We start from the raw sequence: 27,057 nt of genomic DNA, 5'->3' as shown, positions 1-27,057 counted from the left end.
CAGGGCCGGATCGGGCCGGACATAAGGGGCAGCGAGGGCAGATAAACTTCTTTTGTTCCATCACCACCTAGGGAAAGGTTTTCAAAGTGCACACACCAGCCCCGCAGCCCCAGAGGCCGCCCCTGTGATTACTCGCCAGGAGGATTAAATCCTCTCCGAGCCCCTTAACCCGAGCGGGCGCCTGTGCGGGCGGGAGGGCGGGTCATCTGCGGGACGGATCACTCGTTCTCCGGAGCTGTCAGCCGGCGCCGAGGCAGAGCCGTCCGGGGCTGTCACTCCCGTGTGCTGCACGGCCGGCGTCCATCCTACCACTGCACCGGCGACGAGGCGCTCTCAGCCGGGCGTCCGGTCTCCTGGGACACCCAGGCGAGGCACTGACTACCGGGGCATTCACTCTCCACAGCACTCAGCCGACGCACTGACTACCGGGGCATTCACTCTCTGACCCTCACAACCGATGCTCTGCCAACTGAGGGCAGCAACTCCTCTACAGCACCCAGCAGGTATCCATTCTTCTATTACAGCCAACTGATGTGCTGCCAACAGAGGGCAGCGACTCTTCTGCAGCACCCAACCAATGCTCTGCCAACTGGAGGCAGCGACTCTTCTACAGCACCGTGCCAACATCCACCCTTCTAAAACACCCAACCAATGCACAGCCCACTGGGGTCTCCACTCTTCTACAGCACCCAACCCACGCGCGGCCAATCAGGGCATCCCCTCTTCAACAGGACCCGCCATATATCCATTCTTCTATAACACCCAGTTGATGTGCTAACAACAGAGGGCAGCCACTCTTCTGCAGCTCCCAACCAATGCTCTGCCAACTGGAGGCAGCGACTCTTCTACAGCACCCAGTCAATGCTCTGCCCACATGGGGGCAGCGACTCTTCTACAGCAACGCACCAACATCCACCCTTCTATAACACCCAACCAATGCTCTGCCAACTGGAGGCAGCCACTCTTCTACAGCACAGAGACAACATCCACCCTTCTATAACACCGAACTGATGCACAGCCACCTGGGGCATCCACTCTTCTGCAGCACCCAACGGATGCTCTGTCAGCCAGGGGCAGCCACTTTTCTACAGCGTCCAGCCAATGCTCTGCCAACTGGGGCAGGCACTCTTGTACACGACCGGCTGATATCCATTCTTCTATAACTACCGACTGATGCTCTGCCAACTGGGGGCAGCCACTCTTCTACAGCACCCAGCCAACAACCATTCTTCTATAAACCGAACTGATGCTCTACCAGTCGGGGTAACCACTATTCAACACCACCCAACGGATGCGCTGAACTTGGCCGAGATTCACTCTTCTATATGACTCGATCGTAGAGAGATTGGGACTTCGTGTTTTATATAACTCCCAAGGAACAAAGAGACAACAGAACATATTATCTCTTGCACCCAGTCACAAAGGAGCATTTATATCACTCTGTGTTCCATAGAACCCAGCCATCGAGGGCGTGTTGGAGCATTTTGTCTTCCCTTGAACCCAGTGAATGAGGGGCCTACAAAACATTCGCCTTCGTACGTACTGAGCAACAAAGAACCACAAGGACGTTACTTCTTCTATTGCACCCTGCCAAGGACGAACGACTAGGACATCTTGTCTTCTTAAGCACTGATCCATCACAGAGCCAATGGGACATCACACCTTCTAAGGGATCAGGCACTAAGGAATCCATAGGGCATTTTGTCTTCCTAAGCACTGATCCATCGCAGAGCCAATGGGAAATCATGCCTTCTAGGGGATCAGGCACTAAGGACTCAATAGGGCATTATGTCTTCTGCTGCACCCTGTAAAGGAAGTATAGCCAGGTCATCTTATCTTCTAAAGTACTGGTTCATGACAGAACCAGTGGGACATCTTGTCTTTTAGTGCGCCAGCTACTGAAGACTCCACAGGACGCTACATGTGCGGGTGCACCCACCCAAGGGAAAGCCAGTGGGACAGCATGTTTCCTACAACATCAAGTGGTCACAAAGGCAGTGGAACATTTTGTCTTTCCTAGCATCTAGTCAGTCAGACCAACAAGAAATCTCATCATCTTAAACATTCAGCAAAGAAGAGCCGAAAGGACTTTGTGTCTTCTGGTGCACCCACCCATGAGGGCTTGCCTAGGACAACCTCTATTCTAAAGCGCTTGTCCATGACATGACCAATAGGATAGCCCACTTTCTATAGCATCCACCACTGTCGAATTGGAACCATCTGGACATCTGTTGCTCTGCAGCACGTATACCCCAAAAGAAAAGTGGTGCAAGAACTTCCTAACAATACCTCCCCAAAACAACAAAGAAAATGCACGTGTTGGTTGCTTTTCCTGGTCCTCCTCAGAGACCAGTTTCACATTAGAGAAGAGAAGCTAAAGGACAGCAAAAGACCATCAACCATGACCGCTGTAACACTCTCTCCTAAGCGCGAGGACCTTAACCCAGGCCGCCGGACTTCCCCTATGTCCCGGGCCTTTGTCCGCAGCCTCCGCACTCTCTTCAACATCCTGGATGACCAGAGGACGGGGTCAGTGCACCTGTCTGAGATCGAGAGCCGCTGGGGGCGGCGGGGCGGCAACGAGTGGCCTCAAGCCAAAGAAGGTGGTGGTGATGCTCTGCTTCTACCTGTTGTCCTGGACTCCTTGAGGCAGGTGGCTGCCCCTTGTGGGGGGTACCTGAGCTTTCCTCGCCTAGTGGCAGGGCTCAGGATTGCCCTTCTCCATGATGAAGAGAGGGGGGGCCAGGCCTGCTCTCCATCCTGCCCCCCACACATCCAGGAAAGTGACCGCTGGATGGAGAAGAGAGAGGTGGGAGTTCACCATAAGACCGCCAGCCCACACCGTAAGCCTCTTCTGTTTGTTGTTGAAAATAGCTCTAAGATCTGCTAAGGGTCTGGTTCACTGATATATGTGCCTGTGTGGGACCTGCAGGTCTCTTTGAGTAATTGTTTTAATGACCCTTTCACTCTATGTTGGTAACATAAGTACCGTTGAGTAACAACACACTGAATATTTAAGTAAAAGATGGATTCCAGTTTAGGATGTGCCCAGTAGTAGCAATAGAAATAGTTTACTCTGGGAATTTCACTGCTAGGGTGGCTAGCAGCAGAGAGAGGGGACCCAAGAAAGAAGTCAGTGCTGGGTAGCCAGCGAACCGAAAACGCATCAAACACTCTGAGGGGCATGTGTACAAGCCCCTATTACTACTGGAATGTCACTTTTTGTCATGTTCCCGTGGCGATAGGGGCCTTGCCCTATGTACAAGGCAGCGTTAAGCCACTTAAAGTGGCTTAACGCTGTCTTGTACATAAGGCACTCTTTCACGCTTTGTTTAGCGTGAAAGGGGCATGCAGTGCCTGTTTTGGTGGGCGTTCCACTGCAACACCCATTGTATTTGATGCTGCCCCCTATGTACAAGGGTGGCGTACACAGGAGGCAGCGCCAAAATTAAGACCAGGAGAATCCTGGTTTTAAGTTGGCGAAACAAGGAGAAATGCATTATTTCTCCTCGTTTTTGCTTTTTCCATGTGTGCTGTCTTGTGCAGCACACATGGAAAAAGCAAAATGCCATGGTCTGTTTAGGTACAGGAAGGTGCCCCTTCCTGTACATGAACAAACTTTAAAAAAAATGCCATCTTGTAACTTTGAAATAGCACAAACGGGTCGAGGCAAAAGAACTGCACTTGTTAATATAAGTGGCTGGCGGTCTTGTGATGGTGCCTTAGAAACCAGAGAGTACAACCCTTTTTACTCCCTATTGAGCACACGCCCAAAATACAGAAAATAAATTTTCGGAATCAGCACCCATCAAGGAAATATAAGTCTTTTTATGTTGAGTCAGTCCGAAGAGGAATTTTATAATGAACAGGTCCGGACTCCCCTTATGATCGGAATGAGTTCTTTATTATTTGATCCAGACAATAAAAATCCAAAAATACATGTAATTCTCTTTTAGCCAACGCGTTTCGTCTCGTGATCAAGCAGCACACATGAAAGTTACAAAATGGCATTTTCGGAGTGTTTATGTGCAGGAAGGATCACCTTCCTACACATAACCAATCCTCCCCTGCACGCAGATACCCTTGCACTGGCAGTTCTGTATAGACTGTTCCCATGAGGCACAGGGTCAAGACTGATTTGCATATGGCTGGGTTCAAACTGCAATGGCATGGTGAGCTAAAAAACGATGGATTTAGGCCCAGATCTCTGTACTGGTGTGAATGTATGACATTGTTCTGCATTCTGTCCATGAATTGTTCTGTTTGCAGGTGTATTATTATAAGCAAAGTATTACAAGTGTGGTGTTATAAGTGAAGTATTACAAGTGAAGTATTACAAGCATGGGTGTATTACAAGTGCAGTATTCCAGGGGTAGGTGTTATAAGTGAAGTATTAAAAGTGAAATATTACAGGAGTAGGTGTTATAAGTGAAGTATTAAAAGTGAAATATTACAGGAGTAGGTGTTATAAGTGAAGTATAACAAGAGAAGCATTACAAGTGTAGTGGTTAGTTGAACCTAAACTGTATTGCAGGTGTATTATTACAAGCAAAGTATTACAAGTGTGGCGTTATAAGTGCATACCAAAGAGATAGGTTATACATTTATAGGTACCTGGTAGCGAGAAGGGCTGACCGATAAAAAGGGGGATGGGACTTATTCTTTACGAAGGGAAAGGGTCAGGATTTAGGGGACTTCATGGTGCAATGCCTCCTCGTCATTCATAATACCAATGGGATTACAGCAGTGAAATAACATAACACATTATCAGCAAGGTGGTAAATTGTTTATTTCTTAATCAATTGTTTTATTGAAATAAGCATGTGACCAGTGCCAGGCATTTGATTTTGATTATTTAAACATATATTTTTATAGGAAGCCAAAGGTTTGAAGAGTTGCAGGACAACGGCTAGCTAGCTATTGGATGTATACGTTAGAGTATACCTTAAATGTCCCCCTTACAGCTTCATATTTCTACTGTCATTCCTTGGCAAAGTCACAGGTTCATCATCACCTTCATTTACAGTGTAATCATTGGACATAGCCATTTAACATTCATGGTAAGTGTTAGTGACTTGTGTTAGAGTTAGTCATAAGGGAAAGGGCTGGAGTTAAGGTTAGTTGGTTAGTGGTTAGGGTTAACTGTCTGCTAGGTATAGAAATTGGAGTAGTTATTCGGTTAGTGGTTAGGGATAAGAGTTAGGTCTGGAAGTTTAGTTCTGTGTTGATTTAGTCGTTATGATTAGGAGTTAGATCTAGGTGTTGGACTAGTGGTTAGGGATAAGATGTTGGTTCAGGGGTTGGGGTTAGAGGTTGGGTACGTAGTTACTGTAAGGGTTAGGAGGTAGGTCTAGAAGTTAGAGCTAGGAGGTAGTGTCATGGTTAAGGTTAAGATTAGAGTGAGCATATCCAGGAGTTTTGGTTAGGGCTTAAGGATAGAGCCAGGATTATGATTATGGTGTAGATGTAAGAGTTAAGTAAACTGTAGAGGTTGAGTTAGTGGGTATAGTAAGGCTTAGGAGTTAGAGTTTGGGGTAGGGATTACGGTTTAGGTTAGAGTTAGGTCTTGGAGTTGGGGTTAGTGCTTAGGAATATAGCTAGTGTTAGGACCTAGAAGTAAGAGTTAGGTAAGTGGTTGGGTTAATGGTTAGTTTAAGGACTAGGAGTTAGGTCTGTGAGTTGGAGTAGGGGATAGGCGTTGGGTTAGTGGTTAAGGAGCTAATGACAAGTCATTGACAGTGTAATGGTGTGACGGTAAAGCACATCAGGTGTGTAGTACTGATGTGGTAATGTGATGGAATGTGTGTAGCAAGGTAAATAGTGAGGCTTTAGTGGTGGTTGAGATAGTGCTATAAATTCCATCCGTGCACAAACACACTCAACTGGTGGTCTGCATGTAATGCGGATCCATTTACCTCACTCATACGTAACTCACCTCTTCTCTGGCCTACCTGCCAGGGTATTCACCTCGCATTCCTACTCTTGTCTCTCAGTGCTTCCTGTATTTTCCTTCCCTTCTCAGCGTCTATCTTTCTCAGTTCTTCCTGCTGTACCTCTCCCTCTTCGCATGAGCCTGTCTCTCCCTCCTCTACCCGTCCATCTGGCTCACCTCTTCTTCTGCTGTCTCATTCCATCCTGTCCATCTTTTCCTTCTCTTTATACCCCGTTCTTTCACTCTGTCTTGTTGTTTCTCTTTCGCTCATTCTTCCTGTGATTATAATGACTTCTCTCCCCCATCTTCTCCATTTTGTACTGCTGCTGTGTGCCTCCATCTCTATCCGTGTCAATCGTGTTTTCTCTCTTTCTCCCCTTCTCCCCTGCTCTCTAAGTCTATCTCACTCGGCCTCTCTCTTGTGCCCTTGGTCTCTGTGACTCTTACAGCCATATGTACAATGAAGTGGCGGAGAGAGGCTTTACCCTGCCTGGCTTAACGCCTCTCTCTGCCACTTCAGAAACACAAGGCTGCACCATATTTACAAGAATGTGGTGCAGCCTTGCGTTTTGCCTTGTGATGGTGCTAAGTTTAGCCACTTAGCGCGAACGCAGGCACCCTGACACCATAGTGCAACGGTGTCTGCGTGCAGGGGAGGATTGTTTACGTTCAGGAAGGTGTCCCTTCTTTCACATATACAATCCTAAAATGCCATTCTGTCACTTTCATGTGTGCTGCATCATGCAGCACACATGAAAGTGACAAAGTGCCATTTAAAAAAAAGTTGTTTTGTGTACAGGAAGGGGCACCTTCCTGTACCTAAACAGACCATGGCATTTTGCTTTTTCCATGTGTGCTGCACAAAGCAGCACACATGGAAAAAGGCAGCATTAAGCCACGGCAAGGGGTTTAATGCTGTCTTGTACATAAGACGCAGCTCCTTTCACCACCACAACATCTGTAAAAGTGACGTTGTGGTGGCGATAGGGGCTTATACATATGCCTCACAGTCTCTCGCCTTTTCTTTAACAGATTGCTTCTCTCTCTCGCACTCAGTCTCTCTGTATCTCAGTCTCTCGCTCCTCTTTCTCTCTTTTTCTTACACCCTCGCCATCTTACTTTCTTGGTCTCTCTACTTTTCTGTCTTTACATCCTTCACAGCCTATCACTGTCTTTGTTCGACTATTCTCTCTCTATGTCTCTCTCCAATCTTTCTTCGTCTCTCTCTCTCTCACGCCCTCTGTTGGTCTCTCTATCTCTTGCTCTCTTTCCCTTTCTGTCTTTCTTTCTTTTTCTCTCTCAGTTCCTGGTACCCCTCTCTTCGGGTTATCACTCTCCACCCTTTACATTGGATGTATCTCCCGTTTTAGCTCTCTCCCAGCGCCTTTTCAGCCACATCAAGTTATTGCATGCTCAAACATCTGTGTATTTCCCACATTTTAGGATGGGTGGGGTTGGGGTGTGTGTGGAGGTATATCCCTATCACAGACTGAGCTGTGGCCTATAACTGCAAGGTGTCTCAACTGGTGACTGGGTTCTCAAAAGGATTTCAGTATGGCTTCAGATAACTATGCAGGGAATGGCTTCCCTAAAGGATTTTGCTTCAGATAATCCGAAAGGATTGGAAGTGTGTAATAATCTCATGATGTGGGGTGAGGGGAGGCCATGACATGCCCCACTATAAACACGTTCCCACTTTACCCATAGGAGGCTATCATCTTTCACTTCCTCGCCAAAGCTCTCCACAGGACTCGTTTGCTTTTCAGTGGTCGTGGTCTTAGGGCCTCATTTATGAGGCCGTGCGTCACTTTTACGCCGCCGGTGCGTCACTTTTTGTGACACATCGGCAGCGTAAAACATGCCTCCTGTTGCGCACTATTTACAAAGTGACGCATCTAAGCAGATGCGTCACTTTGTAAACCCCTGCGCTACATTATACCTGCGCCAGGTATAATGTATGCAGAGGGGGCGTTCCCCCGCAAAAAGCCTCGTAATAGTGACGCAGTGAAATCTATGAGATATCACTGCGTCACTTTTAGGACGCTGTTGCGTCAAAATCTTGCGCCTGCTTCACAGCAGGCGTAATACTGACGCAAGCCCTTTCACATGGAGCTTTCCCCATGTGAAAGGACGCATTGCTGGAGTTGCGTCACTTTTGTGACACACTCCAGCAATGCATCACTTTTGCGCTTACAGATACGTCAGAAATACTGACGTATCTGTAAGTCCTTGCGCAATGATGCGTCATATTGAAAATATGACGCATCATTGGTGTCACAAGGAGGCCCAATGAAAAGTGACGCATCGCTGTTTTCTCGCAGCGATGCGTCACTTTTCATAAATGAGGCCCCAGGTCTCTAACAGCAATCTAAGATTTCGGCTCTTAAAGCACACACCGTGTGATCTGCGAACCCAGATACCTGTGACTTTGTAAGGCCCAGCGAGGCTGCCGAACGAGTGTGTATCATTTAAATGTGGCCAGTTGTTCTCTATCCTGTGGTCTTTGCAGCACACTGCAGGCAGGCACTCACTCATTAGGTCACTGACTCTCAGCACTCGTTAGCTCACTCACTGCACTCACGTTCATTCAGGCTTCATTCTTTCTCTCATTGCAGTCATTCATTCACTCACTGCATTCACCCACTCTCTCTCTTCCCCTCCTCTCTTTCTCTCTTTCTTGCCCACCCCTCTTTGTCTTCTGCCCACGCCACCCCCCCTTTTCTCTCTCTCTATCTACTATCTCTCTAGTGATTGCGGGTTGCCACTTTCTCTGTTCTTTCTTTCTTTTCCTGAATAAATAAAAGGGAGAGAGAGGGGAAATAGAGAGATGTAAGGACTTCAGAGAGGGTCTAGGTATAAGAGATAAAAAATATGAAGCTAGGCAAGGTAGAAAAGATCAGACTGTAAGAGTGGACACAGCAAAGAAGGAAAAAATGAAAGAGAGGAATGGGCTGGAGTCTAAGGAGATAAAACAGAAGTTAAAAAAGAAGAGAGAAGAGGAGAAAAGAGATGGAATGAAAGCGAAAGATAAGAAAAGGGGTGAAGGTAGAAGGGATGGAAAGACTAAAGGGTAGAGAGCAAAGGAGTGACGGCAGGAGTCTGGCACCCGGCCTGCCTCCTAGAAAGCTCGGACACAGTACTTAATGTCAGATAATCCTGTCTGCGCCCTGCCTCGTCCTGTCCCGACCCTTGAAGGATCTGGCTGTGTCCTTGCTCAGTAGTATAAGCACCAGCGTCCCTGCCCTCTCCCCCCTGACTCACCTGCCCTCCACGTGGCTCTCTAAAGCCCCCCTATGTCTGGCCGGCGCTCCGTTGTATCCCCGCCCTGTGTATCTCACCCCCCCAGCCCCCCGCGCGCCCCCCTGCCCCTGCCCCCGCCGTGCCCCGGATCGGCCCGCTCATTGTCCGGTAATCCCGCGCCCGTGGCCGCCGCCCTGAGCCGCTGCTATTCCAGGCCCGGCGGAAACGGGATAATCCGGGGGATTTGTGCGTCAGCGAGAGTGTCGGCGCGGTTCGAGGAAAGAGACACCCCCGACAGGTAGTATGGGGGACCCAAGCGCGGAACCCAGTAACACAGGGACAAAGCTGGCGTCCTAAACCCCCTCTTTACCGTATAATAAAACAGCAAAGACTTCGCTCGTCGGGCAAATGCTCTATTTGTAGCTGTTCTTTTTTAAATAGGACGGAATTGGGTGGATCTGAAAATCTGGAAATCTTCAAATCAATGAATCAGTTGATAACACGGTATCGTAGCACATTCACTCAGTGGTCTGGTGATGGCTTCGACCCACTGTGGCAAAGCCAATGATCGCTGTGTTTGTTTGTGTTGTGCTCTCCCAGCATCCCCAGACCACTCTTTGGGCTATCATTCTCCTAATAAACTCAGACAAGAGTCCTTCAGACAACTAGAGTAATCGGGGCTACCAGGAAACTGGTTCCTAACCCCTGCTTCCTTTGTTCTAATATTGAATTTGTGATCTAGTGCCCAAGGAATCAGGATTCTGTTCCCTTTCAGACATCCCAAAACCCAATATCACGGAAATCTCATCACATTCACTAAGCAGATCCCAAAATTGGCCGTTCAAGGTACCAAATTGAATCTGTTTGAACGGTGGTTGTTTGAATAAGAATTTACCTTGAGAAAACGAAACACAAGAGGCGTTTGGCAAAAGAGGAACAGTTGGTTTGGTTTAACAGTTCGGCTAGGGGCACCGTTACAGAAGCGGGTCTCAGGACAGTATCAAGTACAATAAATGTGTCTTTGTACAGTTTTTGGGTATCATAAAAATATTTAATGCAATCCTTGTTTGGTAAAATAATTCGGACCTTGTCTGCAGAGTCATAAATAGGGCCCCTGATAACAAAGGCAGATGGGCCTTGACCTTGCAAGAACGCAATGGGGCTGGGGGTAACGTGTCCAGATGTCCGTCATGAGGGACAAGTGATCACTGCGTGTACTGTGTGTGCTATGTCCTGATTGACTATGTGTTCTTAACTTCGTGTGGCATCTGACTTTATGATGTTTTGGGACTGTGCCCATCCCTCCGGCCATGTGTGCTTTATTGGGGCCAATCAAATCAAATCAATAAACTTTATTCGGTTTTACACAAACCATAAAAGTACATATACATTAAAAACATCTTAAAACACATTCATTGTAAACATATATCAGTCAAAGTGCCAAAGTAAGAAAGTGCAATAACAGCTTTACAATGTAAGAAAAGTGACTAATGCATACATCTCCTAAGGCCATTACATGTCCAGGCAATTTCTTATCCTAACAGTCAGTTTTAAAAATTCAGTAATATGGAGGATACTGTCATAATGCAAAAGCTGTAAGTACATTAGGGCCGGTCTGATCTGTGTAAAATTAAGTCTTTTTAAAAGAGAGACCAGATAGCACCTGCGTGGGTATTCATAAAATCTACATAAAAATATAAAATGCAGCATGTCCTGTGGAGACTCTCCGTCGCAGCCACAGGGAGCTGCCAATTTGTTAAAAACATCAGTTTTAGGTTTGATCAGCAGATGATGAAATACATTTAACCTGAACCTGGTTAACAGGAACTTTTCATGGGTGGTCAGTGTACCCATCAAATATGGCTCTGCAGTATCACATGTTTTCAGCATAACAAACTTTCTTACACTTTGTTTCCGAAGTTCAACTTCTTCCCTCTGGGTATTTCTATCCAAGAGGAAGTCCCGTTTGATTACCTGCAGGTCCCCCTTAACAATCCTGCTAGGTTGTCCGAACAAATCCAAACGGCCAAGCTTGACAAAGCAAGATTTCACATGCTTTAACCAAGGCGAAGCCATTGCATTGTCCTGGTTCAGATAATCGCTCAGAATCAGGTGAGTTAGTGGAATATCCTGATTTAACCACAGTTGGAGCCAGCAAGTTAAAGGGCGTAGGGAAAAAATGTCACCTAAATATGGCATCCCTAGCTCTTCATGTACTGATAGGTTCGCAGTACCTGCTGGGACACTCAAAATGCTTTTCAGAAAGAAATTTTCAGCGATCTGCAGCTGCCCACCGTCAGTGTACCCCCAGATTTCACTGCCATAAGTAGCAGTTGCTACCGATTTCGCATTATAGAGTTTAAGCATGGCACTGGTAGGTTTTTTACCCAATTTCGACGCGAAATTGAAGATGGAGGCGTTAACCCTGACCAATTCCTCTTTCTTTTTTACCAGATGAGGACCCCAATTAAGCTTGGAGTCAAAAAGGACCCCAGGGTATGAAAATGTCTTTGTTATAGGGATCACTACACCCTCAAGTTTAAATGAGAAGATCCTTTTTGGTTGTTGGCCAACCTGCATGACATATGATTTTGAGTTGTTGATCATAAGATCTCTATCCGTCATGAACAGTTTGAAAGCATTTAATAAAGCTTGAAGGCCCCTCTCGGTTCTCGAAATTAAAACCGCATCATCTGCGTATAAAAGCACAGGAATCCCCCGCCTACCAACTCTAGGGCAGTCGGACTGTACATTCTGCAACACGCTATCAAGGTCCGCTACTGCTCGAACAGCCAGGTCTTGAGTTGTCTCCTGAAGGCGAGGTGGTCCTGGGTCAGCCGAAGGTGGATGGGGAGGGAGTTCCATGTCTTGGCTGCCAGGTAGGAGAAGGATCTGCCTCCGGCGGTAGTTCTTCGGATGCGTGGTATGGCGGCGAGGGCGAGGCTAGCAGACCGTAGCTCGCGCGTGGGCGTGTAGAAGGTCAGGCGGTCGTTGAGGTACTTGGGGCCCAGTCGTGGAGAGACTTGTGTGCGTGGGTGAGGAGCCTGAACGTGATCCTCTTGTTGACGGGGAGCCAGTGCAGGTCCCTCAGGTGGCCGGAGATGTGGCTGCGTCGGGGGATGTCCAGGATGAGGCGGGCGGAGGCGTTCTGGATGCGTTGGAGTCTCTTCTGTAGCTTGGCTGTGGTTCCGGCGTAGAGGGTGTTTCCGTAGTCCAGTCGGCTGGTGACGAGGGCCTGGGTGACCGTCTTCCTGGTTTCGGTCGGGATCCATCGGAAGATCTTGCGGAGCATGCGGAGTCTTAACATTGTCACTCGGGGCTGGAATAATCCTCTCTTCCACCGGGCTACAATACAATTTCTTGAAGTGAGATTCCCATTCCTCCTTTGGTATATAACATTCCAGGCCATCACCCGGTACCTGGACCAGGAAAGGTTTCTACATTAACGCCCAGAATCTGGAACTACACCTCAGAGTAGAAGGGTCCAGAATCTCTCTCCAAGCCTCCTCTCTGAGGCCTTCCTTATGTTTAGTAATGGTAGATTTATATTGCTTGCGGCACAATTGAACTGTCTCCTTTATTCTTGGTTTAGCTGCTAGTGCTAACCTTAAGTTTCTGGCTGCTTTAGAGCAATCCCGATTGAACCATTTTGGTCCCATGAATTCTGACTTCTTTGCTGGAACTGACAGTAACGTTGTCACTTTAATCAACAAACTTTGATAGGCTTCAAGAACCTTCCTCGGTTGTGGACCTTCTTGTGTGCAAACCAAAATTTCATCTGCACAAAGAGATTTAATATCTTTATACAACAGATCTGGGGTAATATTAGACCATTTGAGACGACGTCTCCCATCAGATGTACTTACCCTACCGGTACTGAGACTTATATCTACTTTGGCATTCCAAGGACCCCTCAGGTGAACAGTAAGTGGATTGTGATCACTGAATTCACTATATTCAATAACGAAGGAATCTACAAAGGATTGCATTGGCAGAGTTATTAATACATAATCAATAAAGGTTCCCCTGCCATGCCCCTTGAAGGATGGAATCTCAAAGCGCTTTGTAGGGTCCATCAGTCCCATGGTCATTGATAGATCTAAGTCATTAAGTAGATCATTAAAAAGTTCCCCCTCTGTCGTATGTTCCAAATGCAAACTCTCTAACCGCGGGCAATGCAAATCCAAAATACTTTTCAAGAGAACATCCCCACAGGGGTGAACATTAAAGTCTCCCAATATCATGAGATTATGGATACAATGAAAAAACAATAGAGGAGTAACCCCTCGTGGGTAGAGAGAAATAACTCTCTAACAATGAGCACAAGTGCTCTGGTCAGCACATTTTGCCCCAACCTGTTGCTGGATAATACATATCCTTATAGAAGACCCCTCACTCACCAACCTGGTTGGTGACATGCTTCATCATCGGGGTCCCACCCCATAGGCCGAGTGCCTACAGGGTGTGCTGCGACACCTGATTACAGTGGAGCTGGTTTCGTTTTTATGTGTTCAAGACTATCAAAATTGTGTTTAAAAAGGGCCAACACTACTCACTTCAAGTATTTTATTCTTGAGTGCTTGAACCCTTGGTAAAATTAAAGTGTGGCATCTTTGCCTAATTAGGAAGGCTTTGGTGTCAAAAGTCGTATTTAAAATATATAAAAATAGCGAAAGTGTGCTATGTGAATGTGAATATACAAAACTATTGTTTAAAAAGGTCTACATGTTTCAACCCATATATGGATTCAAGGGTTTTCGTCAGGACCGTGGTGATTTGAACTGGGTGGTCCGCCCACGCTAAGGAGCGTCCTGCCCTAGTTCAAGTTAGAGACCATAAATAGTGATCTCGTGAAAAAAAGTGCGTTTTTCTTTTTTGAAAAAACCTGTGAAAAGACAGGGAAACAAAGAACAGGAAGGGGTCACACACTGGGGTAGACAGATTGGATTATACCACATATAACACATACGTTCATGGTCAGTAGCACAATCGTAACATCCACATGTGGAGTCATGCCAGCATGTCAATATCGTGAATAGAACATATCTATTGCGTGGATGGCAACAGAACTACAGTGATAAGTTGCCGGGTAGTGCCTTTCAATCGAAGGGCAGGCGCCAAAATGAGGGGTGTCGAGATGGTTTTGGCGTCTGGAATATGTGAAAATCAGGGGTCGGTAAATGGGAGGGTGACCTATTAGCGTGCTGCGATGTGAACGGCTGCCAAACATTTGTGAGCAGTCGTGCAAAAAAAACGTCTCAATTGCATGGAGGCGGCTAGTTTTTTAGTGCTTACGCTTAGAAGCGGAACTATCGCTTCATGGGCACCAGCGTTACCAAGTTGACAGGAATCCGTCTCCTGTAGGTAGAAAAACATGTATCTAGTGTCAGCTCTGTGATCACTGAGCGCTGACAATCGAATATTGCCTCAAGAGAAAATGCGGTCAATCATTACCGCATTACGATCCATCAAGTGTACTTACTTGTCGCTTCTGCTCATCAGACCGAAAAACCTACTTGGTTCTTGCTCGGCGTGCCCCGTGGAGTGTCTCCGGTACCTGAATGCTGCCGGTAATGTGAGCACTTCCTAGTTGGGCGTGGCCGGGTCACGTGTGTTAAGCACGTGGTCCAGTGATAGCCATTCACGGTGTTTTGGTTAACATAGTTAAAGGACTACACTTGCCAAAAAGAGTCATTGTGTACATCGCTATGGTAACGATGTATTTAGATCTCGGGCGAGCAGCGCTTTGTGAGCGCATAGACAGTTTGAACTGAGGCATAATTCTAGGGTATTTTTAGCGTTTGTGGGGACACAAACACAAAATCAGATTGGGACCATCAGGTGCAGGAAGACAAATACAAAGCTCACTGAACATTTTTTGTCCATAGGTCACACTGCTGAACAAACGTTTATTTGAAAAGGAACAGAGGTGGGTCTACAGACTTTCCACGCATAAAACCGGTTTAAACGACAATATACCGTGGAATAATGTGTTGACATAAGAGGGTTCATCAGAATCCAGACTCCACCGCACTGAATTATTATGTGCCCGTTTCTGTTTTAATTCAAAATCAAAAAAGCGGCAATCCTGCCCGCTTTTTCTGTCCTAAAGTATTCTCAGTATTCTCTGTAAAATAATACCTTGTAATTATGTCCCAATCTGATTTTGTGTTTGTGTCCCCACAAACGCTAAAAATACCCTAGAATTATGCCTCAGTTCAAACTGTCTATGCGCTCACAAAGCGCTGCTCGCCCGAGATCTAAATACATCGTTACCATAGCGATGTACACAATGACTCTTTTGGGCAAGTGTAGTCCTTTAACTATGTTAACCAAAACACCGTGAATGGCTATCACTGGACCACGTGCTTAACACACGTGACCCGGCCACGCCCAACTAGGAAGTGCTCACATTACCGGCAGCATTCAGGTACCGGAGACACTCCACGGGGCACGCCGAGCAAGAACCAAGTAGGTTTTTCGGTCTGATGAGCAGAAGCGACAAGTAAGTACACTTGATGGATCGTAATGCGGTAATGATTGACCGCATTTTCTCTTGAGGCAATATTCGATTGTCAGCGCTCAGTGATCACAGAGCTGACACTAGATACATGTTTTTCTACCTACAGTAGACGGATTCCTGTCAACTTGGTAACGCTGGTGCCCATGAAGCGATAGTTCCGCTTCTAAGCGTAAGCACAAAAAAACTAGCCGCCTCCATGCAATTGAGACGGTTTTTTTGCACGACTGCTCACAAATGTTTGGCAGCCGTTCACATCGCAGCACGCTAATAGGTCACCCTCCCATTTACCGACCCCTGATTTTCACATATTCCAGACGCCAAAACCATCTCGACACCCCTCATTTTGGCGCCTGCCCTTCGATTGAAAGGCACTACCCGGCAACTTATCACTGTAGTTCTGTTGCCATCCACGCAATAGATATGTTCTATTCACGATATTGACATGCTGGCATGACTCCACATGTGGATGTTACGATTGTGCTACTGACCATGAACGTATGTGTTATATGTGGTATAATCCAATCTGTCTACCCCAGTGTGTGACCCCTTCCTGTTCTTTGTTTCCCTGTCTTTTCACAGGTTTTTTCAAAAAAGAAAAACGCACTTTTTTTCACGAGATCACTATTTATGGTCTCTAACTTGAACTAGGGCAGGACGCTCCTTAGCGTGGGCGGACCACCCAGTTCAAATCACCACGGTCCTGACGAAAACCCTTGAATCCATATATGGGTTGAAACATGTAGACCTTTTTAAACAATAGTTTTGTATATTCACATTCACATAGCACACTTTCGCTATTTTTATATATTTTAAATACGACTTTTGACACCAAAGCCTTCCTAATTAGGCAAAGGTGCCACACTTTAATTTTACCAAGGGTTCAAGCACTCAAGAATAAAATACTTGAAGTGAGTAGTGTTGGCCCTTTTTAAACACAATTTTGATAGTCTTGAACACATAAAAACGAAACCAGCTCCACTGTAATCAGGTGTCGCAGCACACCCTGTAGGCACTCGGCCTATGGGGTGGGACCCCGATGATGAAGCATGTCACCAACCAGGTTGGTGAGTGAGGGGTCTTCTATAAGGATATGTATTATCCAGCAACAGGTTGGGGCAAAATGTGCTGACCAGAGCACTTGTGCTCATTGTTAGAGAGTTATTTCTCTCTACCCACGAGGGGTTACTCCTCTATTGTTTTTTCATATTAATTGGGGGACCAGGAGTTCCCACCTCACATAGTGCCTGTCATTATTATTATCCCTCTCTCTCTCCATTGTTGCGAAGATTATGGATACAATCCCTCATAGAATTTCTAATAAAAACATTCAGTGCTGATAACTGACTAATAACCGAGCAAGAATTGACAGCATTGTAAAAATTGACCAAACCGAGCATACAGTTTTCTCCCGATAAAATTAGACCGATATTGCAAGAGTTACTAGTTATGACTCTACGAGTTTTACACGAGAGCGCAACAGAAATGAACGTCACCATTCCCCCCTTCGATCTTCCCCTAATTGTGGCTGTTGCAGGGACATAAAATGCTTTATAACCTTCCAGAAAATAGTTACATTCTACTGACCAGGTCTCCTGCAGACATATAACCTGGAACTGCTTAATGTACCTAATCCAGTTACTGTCCTCCATTTTGGCGCCCAACCCGGAAATATTCCATGAAATTACATTATTCCCATTCAGTTTTACCCGTGTGCTTTCCTCTTGTCCCATTTCATTCAGAATCTCTGTTACTTGTCCATCCGATTCCTCATGTCAATCACACGCTCCAGGCCTGAGAGTGAGTCAAATCTATTCTGCGTTACAACATTGAACCCATTCATACCAAAATTATCAACATTGTACCGATAAGCAGCTTCAAAGGCCGGAGGCTGAATAGGAATAAATGGACTAGTTATCCCACGGTGAGGAGGGGATTGAATAAGATGGGTATAAAAGTAACCAAGGGGGCGTACACATACACTGTTTGCATTCTGAGTTAAAGAAGCTGCTCTCAATAAAACTGTGGCCACGTGTTGGGGATGTTTAAAGTTAACTACCACACAATCCCCGCTAGATGTTTTAAGAGACGGGCCAATCCAGTTCACTCTTCGAGTTGACAAAATTTGATCAGAATATGCAACTGGAAAACCACATTTACTATTCAGCCATGATACCGTTTTATTTTTTAGTGAGGCATGAGATTCCTCACATGGCTGAGCTGAATGATATTCAATGGGCGGTACGTTTGTTAAAACAGCCACATAAGGGGCACAATCAGGGGGAAGATTAATATACCGGCTTTTCTTTATATGACTAGTAACAGGCTTGCCATCAGGATTTAGTATAGCCTGTTTTTCCTTACCAGGATTACCCTCAGTATTTAATAAAACCTGTTTTTCCTTGCCAATTGTAGGAGTAGAGCTAAATGGTGCAGGTTCCGCTACAACAATTTTCTGGTTGTTCTCCTGCAGGCTAGAAATTCTGCCAGTACCGTGTCCATCCCTACTATGCCCCTTCTCCACAGCCTTAGGTTTTACAGCTGTTGTGGCTACCAGGTGTGTTGATATCAGTGCGCCTAGCCTATTTACTTCTAGGACCACACTATCCAACTTAGCTGTCAGAGGTCTCATTAACTCTACAAACTTAGCCTCTAGTTTTTCCTCGAGAGTGCTAATCAGTAAGGCAAAGTGGTCCAGATTAATATTTATACCAGCTACATTATTACCTTCGTGCGAGTCTGGGTCACCAACATGGCTTTTTGGCACCTGTTTCACTATTTCTACTCTTTTCTTCCCATACTTCCCCTCACGTTTAGCCAGTGGTTTTCTGCATGATCTCACTGGTCTAGGGGAGGGGGAGGGGGAAGCCAAAGGCTGATCTGGCGCTTCAATAGAAATGTTGGTAGTACTATCTTGTAAATCTGCATGAACCTGAGCTTCTACCACTATAATAGACCCGTTATTCAAATCTGGTACATCAACTATAACTTGGTCAGGGACTAATAGTGGTATATCATCTTCAGCAACCGATCATTTCCGCGACCTAGTGATGCCCTGCGCTCGCTATTAATCTGTGTAACCGTTTTAACTAGGTAATTATCCATAGTACCTAACCCAGTTGTGGACCTATCTGGCTTTACTTTAGACATCATCAAGTAGAAAAGTTAATGCAACACCCCGAAAGCACTTTAACGTTTATACAATACAACAAAATTGATATCACACTAGGAGATTCAAACTCCTAGAAAAAGATCAGGGTCTGTGGCCCAGCCCGGCCTCCTCAGGCCTCTGAGGGCCACAGAGGGCCCGCCCTTTGCCCGGGCTTAGCCCGGCGTCGCCCGCGCGCGTCCCACGGTGCGGGAAGGGATTGCTACCTATGAGGAAGTGACGATAAGGGGGCAGAGCCTCGGTCTCGGTGTTGGCCCTGCGGTCTCCTGGGCCTCAGTGCACATCCAAAGTTCCTTTACTGACCCCCAAACGTTGCGCCTTACTTCACAGGCGAACCGTCTCCCGCGAAGCGGGAGGCGCGAGCAGTTTTTGTAAGCCCCGGTGAAAAGGGGGCGGAGCCTCGGTCTCGGTGTTGGCCCTGCGGTCTCCTGGGCCTCAGTGCACCTCCAAAGTTCTTTTACTGACCCCCAAAGGTTGCGCCTTACTTCACAGGCGAAGCGTCTCCCGCGAAGCGTGTCCCGCGAAGCGGGAGGCGCGAGCAGTTTTGTAAGCCCCGGTGAAAAGGGGGCGGAGCCTCGGTCTCGGTGTGGCCCTGCGGTCTCCTGGGCCTCAGTGCACCTCCAAAGTTCCTTTACTGACCCCCAAACGTTGCGCCTTACTTCACAGGCGAAGCGTCTCCCGCGAAGCGGGAGGCGCAAGCAGTTTTTGTAAGCCCCGATGAAAAGGGGGCGGAGCCTCGGTCTCGGTGTTGGCCCTGCGGTCTCCTGGGCCTCAGTGCACCTCCAAAGTTTCTTTACTGACCCCCAAACGTTGCGCCTTACTTCACAGGTGAAGCGTCTCCCGCGAAGCGGGAGGCGCGAGCAGTTTTTGTAAGCCCCGGTGAAAAGGGGTGGAGCCTCGGTCTCGGTGTTGGCCCTGCGGTCTCCTGGGCCTCAGTGCACCTCCAAAGTTCCTTTACTGACCCCCAAACGTTGCGCCTTACTTCACAGGCGAAGCGTCTCCCGCGAAGCGGGAGGCGCGAGCAGTTTTTATAAGAGCCGGTGAAAAGGGGGCGGAGCCTCGGTCTCGGTGTTGGCCCTGCGGTCTCCTGGGCCTCAGTGCACCTCCAAAGTTCCTTTACTGACCCCCAAACGTTGCGCCTTACTTCACAGGTGAAGCGTCTCCCGCAAAGCGGGAGGCGCGAGCAGTTTTTGTAAGCCCCGGTGAAAAGGGGGCGGAGCCTCGTTCTCGGTGTTGGCCCTGCGGTCTCCTGGGCCTCAGTGCACCTCCAAAGTTCCTTTACTGACCCCAAACGTTGCGCCTTACTTCACAGGCGAAGCGTCTCCCTGGACCATTGTGGTGTCGCTGCGCTTTTCTGGGGGATGGACCTGAGTTTCCTGTTTGCGTTGTTTGTTTGCCGGCTACATGCCACCCCACCTGTGTTGTGTCAATCAGTAACCTCAGGCCTATGTCGCAGAGCCTGTCTGACCACATATCTTTGTGTCGGGTTTGATGGAGAGCTCATGACAGGCGAGTTTGTTAATAGTGATGCGATTTCGCTCGTATATGCGAGTGTATCATTATAAACATTGGCATCGATTTAATCAATATTAACACCATGCAACATGCTAGGCAGATTTTACTATATTGATTCCGAAATTACGAAACTTAATTGCACTTGTGCATCATTCGACATACCTCTATGGCTTATACCTCAAGAACTCCAAAAAGAAATGTCGCACCCTCGAGAAAGCCTGGCGAAGAAACCCCACCACAGACAACATGACCGCCCTCAAGGAGGCCACCCGCAAACACCACCAGCTGATCCGATCCACCAAGAAATCAGCATTCAAGGAGCGACTCGACAACAACGCCCACAACAGCAAGGAACTCTTCAGCATCGTCAAAGAGCTTACCAATCCCAACGACATCACTCCCTCTCAAGGCCTCTGCGACTCTCTAGCCTCGTTCTTCCACAGTAAAATCGCTGACATACATAACAGCTTCTGCGACCAGTCCACCCCCCTTACCACCGAACTGAAGCCCCCCACCACCACCCTTGACGCCTGGAACCCGATCAGCACCGATGACACCATCTGTTTGATGAACTCCATTCACTCCGGATCACCAACCGACCCATGCCCCCTCCACATCTTCAACAAGGCCGACTCCATCATCGCACCCCACCTCTGAAATATCATCAACTGCTCCCTCAACACCGCTACCTTCCCGGAAAGCTGAAAACATGCCGAACTCAGTGCCCTCCTGAAGAAACCTACAGCAGACCCCACTGAACTTAAGAACTACCGCCCCATCTCGCTCCTCCCTTTCCCTGCCAAAGTCATAGAGGAGGCCGTCAACAATCAGCTCGCCGCCTTCCTCGAGTCTAACAGCTCCCTCGACCCCTCACAGTCCGGTTTCTGAACCAAACACAGCACCGAGACCGCCCTCATCGCAGCCACAGACGACATCCGATCACTACTCGACAACGGAGAAGCCGCTGCCCTCATCCTCCTGGACCTCTCCGCAGCGTTTGACACGGTCTGTCATAGCACCCTTGTACAACGCCTCAACAACATCGGAATACAAGGAAAAGCATTGGATTGGATCATATCATTCCTCACCGGAAGAACCCAGAGAGTCCGCCTCCCCCCTTTCAGATCAGAGGCCACCGAAGTAATCTGCGGCGTTCCCCAAGGCTCCTCGCTCAGCCCCACTCTCTTCAACGTCTACATGAGCCCCCTCGCATCCATCGCACGCCAACACAACCTCAACATCATCTCCTACGCTGACGACACACAGCTGATCCTCTCCCTCACCAAAGACCCAATCACCGCCAAAACCAACCTACACGAAGGGATGAAAGACGTAGCCGAATGGATGAAGAACAGCCGCTTAAAACTAAATTCAGACAAGACGGAAGTCCTCATCCTAGGATCATCACCCTCCGCTTGGGACGACTCATGGTGGCCACCAGCCCTAGGCAGCGCGCCCAAACCAACGGACCATGCTCGCAACCTGGGATTCATTCTAGACTCCTCCCTCTCGATGACCAGACAAGTCAACGCCATCTCATCATCATGCTTTAACATCCTACGCATGCTCAAAAGGATCTTCCGATGGATTCCCACCGAAACAAGAAAGACAGTCACTCAAGCACTTGTCACAAGCCGACTGGACTACGGAAACACCCTCTACGCTGGAACCACAGCCAAATTACAGAAAAAACTCCAACGCATTCAGAACGCCTCCGCCAGACTCATCCTAGACATACCCCGCCACGACCACATTTCCGGTCACCTGAGAGACCTTCATTGGCTCCCCGTCAACAAGAGAATAACGTTCCGTCTTCTCACCCACGCACACAAAGCCCTCTATGACCTAGGACCCAAATACCTCAACACGCGCCTGACCTTTTACACCCCCACCCGCCAACTACGATCGTCCAATCAAGCCCTCGCCACGATTCCACGTATCCGTAAAACCACCATGGGAGGAAGATCTTTCTCCTACCTGGCGGCCAAAACCTGGAACTCTCTCCCCACCCACCTCCGCCTTACTCAGAACCACCTCTCCTTCAGAAAACAACTCAAAACTTGGCTATTTGATAAGTAACAAACCCCCCCCCCCTCAAGCGCCTTGAGACCCTCCGGGTGAGTAGTGCGTTATACAAATTTTTAACTTGACTTGACTTATGGCTTACCACCCCATTGAAACACTAGACTCCTTTCGTGTTTCATTCCTACTCCGTGGATACTCTCTTAGCGCTTAGAGACCTACCGGTATTACGCGCTCTACAAATCGCAATTAACATAACATAACATAACATTGGAGGTTGGTAGCTAAGGCTTCTTTCATGCAGTGGCTCACGTCAGTAGGTACTGGACACCATGCACAACTCCTGCTCACAGATAGTATGGAATTGTTTGTGTAAAACTTTATAAAGGTTGTAATCGGCATAAAATATTATTGCCTCCTTTCCATAGTCAACTGCTACATCCTTATGATAAGGATACATTTATTATTCATGTCACTACATCTAGTTACCTACAATTACCTTCCAACGTAGTGGTTAGATCAATGTGGGTCAGGCGTTATTTTTCTCATGCAATATATTGTGTTATAGTGAGGAATACCACGCATACATGATTGATACACATTGCGATTTGACGCTTACAGATAAAGGAACCTTGAACATTCTTTACAAAAGACAAAAAAGAAATTGATGATTTTTATGGCAGTTGGTGAAGACGTTATGGTTGAGCTATTTGCCATTCACCCTCATCTTTTGCTTGATATGTATAACTTGGCAGATGGGTAGTTAAGTCATCATAGCTCCCTCCAGGATGTTCACTTATGCTTTATTAGATCCTTCAGTTTACAGTCTAACATAATGGTTGAACCAGCATACATTGGTTAGGTGAAGCAAATATAATTTTCTAGTATTTTTCAAATACTATTAGTACCATCTGATTGCCATAGCTAAGGTCAATGTATTTATTTATTAACTTTGGGGTATTTTATAGTATTACACGAAATCTCACTGTTACTGGGGAGCAAAGTACAGTTTGAAATGTAAGTACAAGATTATACTGTATATAATATACAATGGTTCAGCTGAAGTTCATTTGTACTTAATTCAAACTTTAGCAAGAGGAAATTGTTCCTGCATTTGGAAAAGGCTAGAATGTACTTATGTTTTTTGTACATCAGGTGTATGCAGGAACAATGTCCTCCTGCTAAAGTGTTAATTGAGTAGAAATTAACTCCAGTTGAACCATGGTATATTATATATGTTATATGCTCAGGTTCACACTAGTATAAGGGCAGATCTTGTTTTCTCGTATAGTACCAGGGTTGTAGTGCGTCAGGAGTCCAATCAACTCTGGACATGACCACTATTCGATATTTCTCACTAAGGGTCTGATGAATCATTTTTCGGTCTTTTTAGATCAAAGCCGATCAGACAGCAGCCTGGTTGTGAAAAAAACTTCTTTTGGTCATTCTGAAAGCTTCCCTGGGAATGCATTCCACCCAATGCTTACTATTACTTTTGTGGTTTGTAACTCACATGTTCTGACTATCTATTTGCTGGCTTTATTTGTTTTAGGCTGTCCAGCATGCCTTTGTCCCTCACGTGGAGCATCGCCGGATTATTGTATTCTTCCACTAGGGCTCTCTTTCTGTAAACAGACCTTTAAAATTCGTTCTTATCTTGTCACATTTAATGTACAGTCAGAGCCAGAGGTAAAATGGCAGGCTCTATCTTCCAAGGTAGCTTGGTATTTACTTTTCTTTTCCTGATTTCAAATTGAGAGCATTAATGTGACAAACTTGCTGGGTACTGGGAAAGAAAATGTTTTTACTAGCACTAAACAAAATTTAAATATCTGTAAAAGAACTGTGCAAATATTTCAGAATATATCCGAATTTTGAAAAAACAAACGAAGAACATATTTTTGTAATTCTGAAGTGCGTTCAAAGAAACAAATATTTTAATTTGATCAAAACAAATCAGAACACTAAGTGATATTCCAAAACATTATCATTTGTGCATTGTAGTTTTATCTGTAAAATTGTGTGTGCAAATGTAATAGTCATTTCAATTGAAAATGTGTTGTCTGTAATGGCACTGCGCTAACAGACAGTGCATACTCCACTCTAAGCTCCTTAACTCTAAGCCACTCCAAACTACGCCACTTTACTCCACTCTACTCTAAGGCACTCACCTCTAGGAAACAACACTACATTCCACCACTCTCCACTAGGCAATACCACTTCACTCTAGACCACTCAAGTCTACTCTTTGACACTTCGCTCTACGACACCCCACATCTCTCCACTCTACGCCACTTCCCTCTACAACACTACACTTTACATCACTCCACTCTACAACACTCCATGCCACCTTACTCCACTGTATGCCACTCCACGCTATGCCACTCCAATCTATGACACTTTACCCCACTCTTCACTGTGCCATGCCACTCTCCACCACTCCACTCCTCTCTACTCCACTCTCATGCACTTTACTCCACTCTACGACACTTTACTCGACCCTACGCTCCTCACTCTGAAACTCTACTTCACTTCACCCTACGACATCCTAAGCTACTCTACTCTATGACACTCCACTACACACTATGACACTCTATGTCATTTCACTCTAGGCCACTCTACGCAACTCCATGCCACTCCACTATACGCAACACCACTCTACAGCTCTACTCCACTCTATGCCACTCCACGACACTCTACAGTACACCACTGTACAACACTCCACTCTACTCCACTTCAATCTGTGACACTTTACTTCACTCTACGCTCCTGCACTCTAAGCCCTGCCACTCTACTTCACTCCACATCACTTCACTCAGCAACACTCCTTGACACTTCACGACACTCCACTGTATGACACTCTACTTCACTTTTCTCTTCTCCACTTTACGACACTCCACTCCATGCCACTCTCCTTTACCGCACTAACGTTTAGCCATGCTGAACAGCAGCCATGCTGGTGTACAACATAGCTCAAACACATTGGCAAAGCCAATAGCTCGTGCACTGGTGATCTCTTTTGGCCTTGCTCATGCCTGTTTTGCACAGTGACTGGTTTGCAACCTGAGAATATTTTTGCTCTATCACTAATGTTCTAATCCATCACCGCACAAAAATGGCCATCTGGGAGGATTCTCTGACTCCTGGCTCTTTAATATTAGTGCATTCAAAATGAATTGACATGATGTAGGTGCATTGAGCGGAGCATGCTGCTGTCCGCTGGACTGCTGTATGCGTTTACTTCCATTGTACCCGAGCCTACATTCACAATGTGGAAGCTTCCGCCTTGTAAATGCCACACAACCCTTTGAAGGCTCAGTATGTCCTCAATATGGTCGGACTTGGCGTAGCGGGCACCGGGCATAGCTGCAATATCGGCCACCTGTAACAAAAGCAGCTGCAGTGTTTCCCATGCGCACCCCCCACCCCCGCGGCCGGTTCGACTCAATTGCCAGGGCCTGTTTGCGTTCCCAGTCCGGCACTGGTCATCACTGGTCTGCAGGTTTGGTAGATTTCATTGTGAATCGTCCTGTGGGATATCCCTTTCCCACCTCCTTCGCTTTCTGAATTGTAAAAATATGTAATGAACACATTGCAATCCGCAAAGCCATTTTTTAAAACTATTTTCTGTACATATCTACTTAAGGTTTTGAGGTCACAAATCCTCTGATTTTGTGAATTGCTGGTTTTGCAACTGCAGAGTCCTTTAATATATCTGTAACACACATAGAGGAGTAGCGAGTGGTTTTAATAAGGTTGCACATGCTCAGTGAAAAAATACTGCCCTCACTCACAATATTGTGACATGCTTCATCATAGGGCTTGCTTCAATACACGTCCACGCAGAACAATGCCTGGGGTGGAGTAAAGGGAGGGGAAGACAATACAAACAAGAAAAAGTATTAGCTATATTTTTTCACTGAGCATGTGTCACATTCCTAAAACCACTCGCTACTCCTCTATGTGTGTTACAGTTGCAAGAGGGTAGGCCGGAGTAGTGAGAATCTGCCTTTCCCCCCTTCCATTTGCGTGATAAGCCCTTTAATATATCCTCAAATCCTTAGTCTGGATCAGGGCCGGCTTTAGGGCTGTGCGACCGGTGCAGCTGCACCTGGCACTGAGTTTAAAAGCACCTGCTGCAGAGCTCTTTCTGTGCCCAGAAGTTTTCAGGCAACAATAAACATGTCCAGATAACTCTGTTGATTAATGTTCCTGCTGGAGAGAGATTGGAGTTTTGTCTATTGGCAGTTTTGACTCATCATAAAGTAGCATAAAAGGTTAATCACAGAACTGCAGATCACACAACTGTATTTTCTGTGCATAGCTCAGAGGGTTACTGCCTTGTCACAGAGATCCTTTTGTTACTTGCAGTACATAAGTACAAACCTAATATAGCACAGTGACCTATGAACTGTTATCAAAGAGCTACTGCAAACTGCATGTTACAGGTTAGAACATTATGTTTCACCCCAGTTTTTCATTATCCTAATGTTGCTAAAAAGGGTTTGTTTGGCTAGAAATGCATTCTTCTTAGAAAGGCAACTCCAACCGCTGTGGTATGTTTTTAATCCTGAGTTTGTGCTTCTCCAGATCAAAAACTCTTAAAATATACTTCCTAGTAGTATAGAGGAAATGTGAATCCTACACCTTGTGTTGGAA

At 46.5% G+C, this 27,057-nt stretch overlaps 1 protein-coding gene across 2 annotated transcripts in view; it reads left to right on the top strand.

The window, feature by feature from the left end:
• The first annotated feature begins 983 nt into the window (after window positions 1–983).
• LOC144756325 (suppressor APC domain-containing protein 1-like) overlaps window positions 984–27,057 on the top strand; it is a 284,640-nt gene continuing 258,566 nt past the window's right edge. For both annotated transcript variants that reach the window (XM_078646037.1, XM_078646036.1), the window contains exon 1: window positions 984–2,843. In XM_078646037.1, coding sequence (XP_078502163.1) covers window positions 2,402–2,843 — 442 coding nt within the window. In that variant the 5' untranslated portion in view covers window positions 984–2,401. The remainder of the gene's footprint in view (window positions 2,844–27,057) is intronic.

Source organism: Lissotriton helveticus, chromosome 5_1, assembly GCF_964261635.1.
Source record: "Lissotriton helveticus chromosome 5_1, aLisHel1.1, whole genome shotgun sequence".
Lineage (NCBI taxonomy): Eukaryota > Metazoa > Chordata > Amphibia > Caudata > Salamandridae > Lissotriton > Lissotriton helveticus.
This window is presented reverse-complemented; position numbering and strand designations above follow the sequence as displayed.